Raw genomic sequence first — 1,088 nt, 5'->3', positions numbered from 1 at the left:
ACACACACACACACACACACACACACACACACACACACACACACACAGAAACATTATTGCACACCTTTGCAGTGATAGGCAATACCTAAATTTAACTGACAGTTGAATAATTTGCAGCAAATAGACAAACATTTCAAAGTAATCTGGTTAATCCTTCATGTTTTATTTCAGTTTTGATTAAAGTCCTACTTTTTTTATTTTAAGTCCTACCTAAATGATTGACTCCCATATGCATCTCGAAGCCATCAATGGTTTTGGTGTAGGGGCACAACATCACTCCAGCATTGCTGATGAGGACATGAAGTTGGTTGACCTCTACAGAAAATAAAACATAAATCATCATACATGATTCAACATGATTCATTCAGAGTAGATGGAAATACTGCACCAACTGTACAAACCTCTTAAAAACTTCTGTGCAAATGCTTGTATGGAGCAGGTATCAGCCAAGTCCAGCTCTCGAACTTCCACCTGAGCTTCGGCGTGTGCAGCTCGTATGCTCGCCGCGGCCTCCTCGCCCTTTTCCACGTCTCGACATGCCATGATCACCCGAGCCCCTGGCACGGTCAACACAAAGCAACAGCTCAGCGACAACAATAAGAACCACATCGATCAGAGAAAACGCCAAAACACTCATCTGTCACGTTTACACATTCTTTGCTTTTTGACAGAAACACCTTAAAAAAGCTTCAGTCATCCAAAACTGTGTTTTACAGGCATTTTACATGTTTTATCAGGATGTACCAGGATGTGTCAGGATGTGTCAGGATGTATCAGGAGGATGTATCAGGATGTATCAGGATGTATCAGGATGTGTCAGGATGTATCAGGATGTATCAGGATGTATCAGGATGTATCAGGATGTACCAGGATGTATCAGTATGTGTCAGTATGTGTCAGGATGTATCAGGATGTATCAGGATGTATCAGGATGTATCAGGATGTACCAGGATGTACCAGGATGTGTCAGGATGTACCAGGATGTGTCAGGATGTGTCAGGATGTGTCAGGATGTATCAGGATGTATCAGGATGTACCAGGATGTATCAGGATGTATCAGGATGTATCAGGATGTATCAGGATGTATC

General features: G+C 42.2%; 1 protein-coding gene across 1 annotated transcript; it reads right to left on the bottom strand.

The window, feature by feature from the left end:
- Positions 1–210: 210 nt before the first annotated feature.
- Positions 211–557, bottom strand: LOC106512201 (retinol dehydrogenase 12; the record flags this gene model as incomplete). Its single annotated transcript, XM_014000868.1, is given in 2 exon segments — positions 211–315; positions 402–557. Coding segments are annotated over 2 exon segments (261 nt in total), but the record flags the coding sequence as incomplete, so codon positions are not given.
- Positions 558–1,088: the final 531 nt, after the last annotated feature.

Source organism: Austrofundulus limnaeus, unplaced genomic scaffold, assembly GCF_001266775.1.
Source record: "Austrofundulus limnaeus strain Quisiro unplaced genomic scaffold, Austrofundulus_limnaeus-1.0 Scaffold4759, whole genome shotgun sequence".
Lineage (NCBI taxonomy): Eukaryota > Metazoa > Chordata > Actinopteri > Cyprinodontiformes > Rivulidae > Austrofundulus > Austrofundulus limnaeus.
The sequence above is the reverse complement of the archived record's forward strand: the minus strand, read 5'-3'. Positions and strand labels throughout refer to the sequence as shown.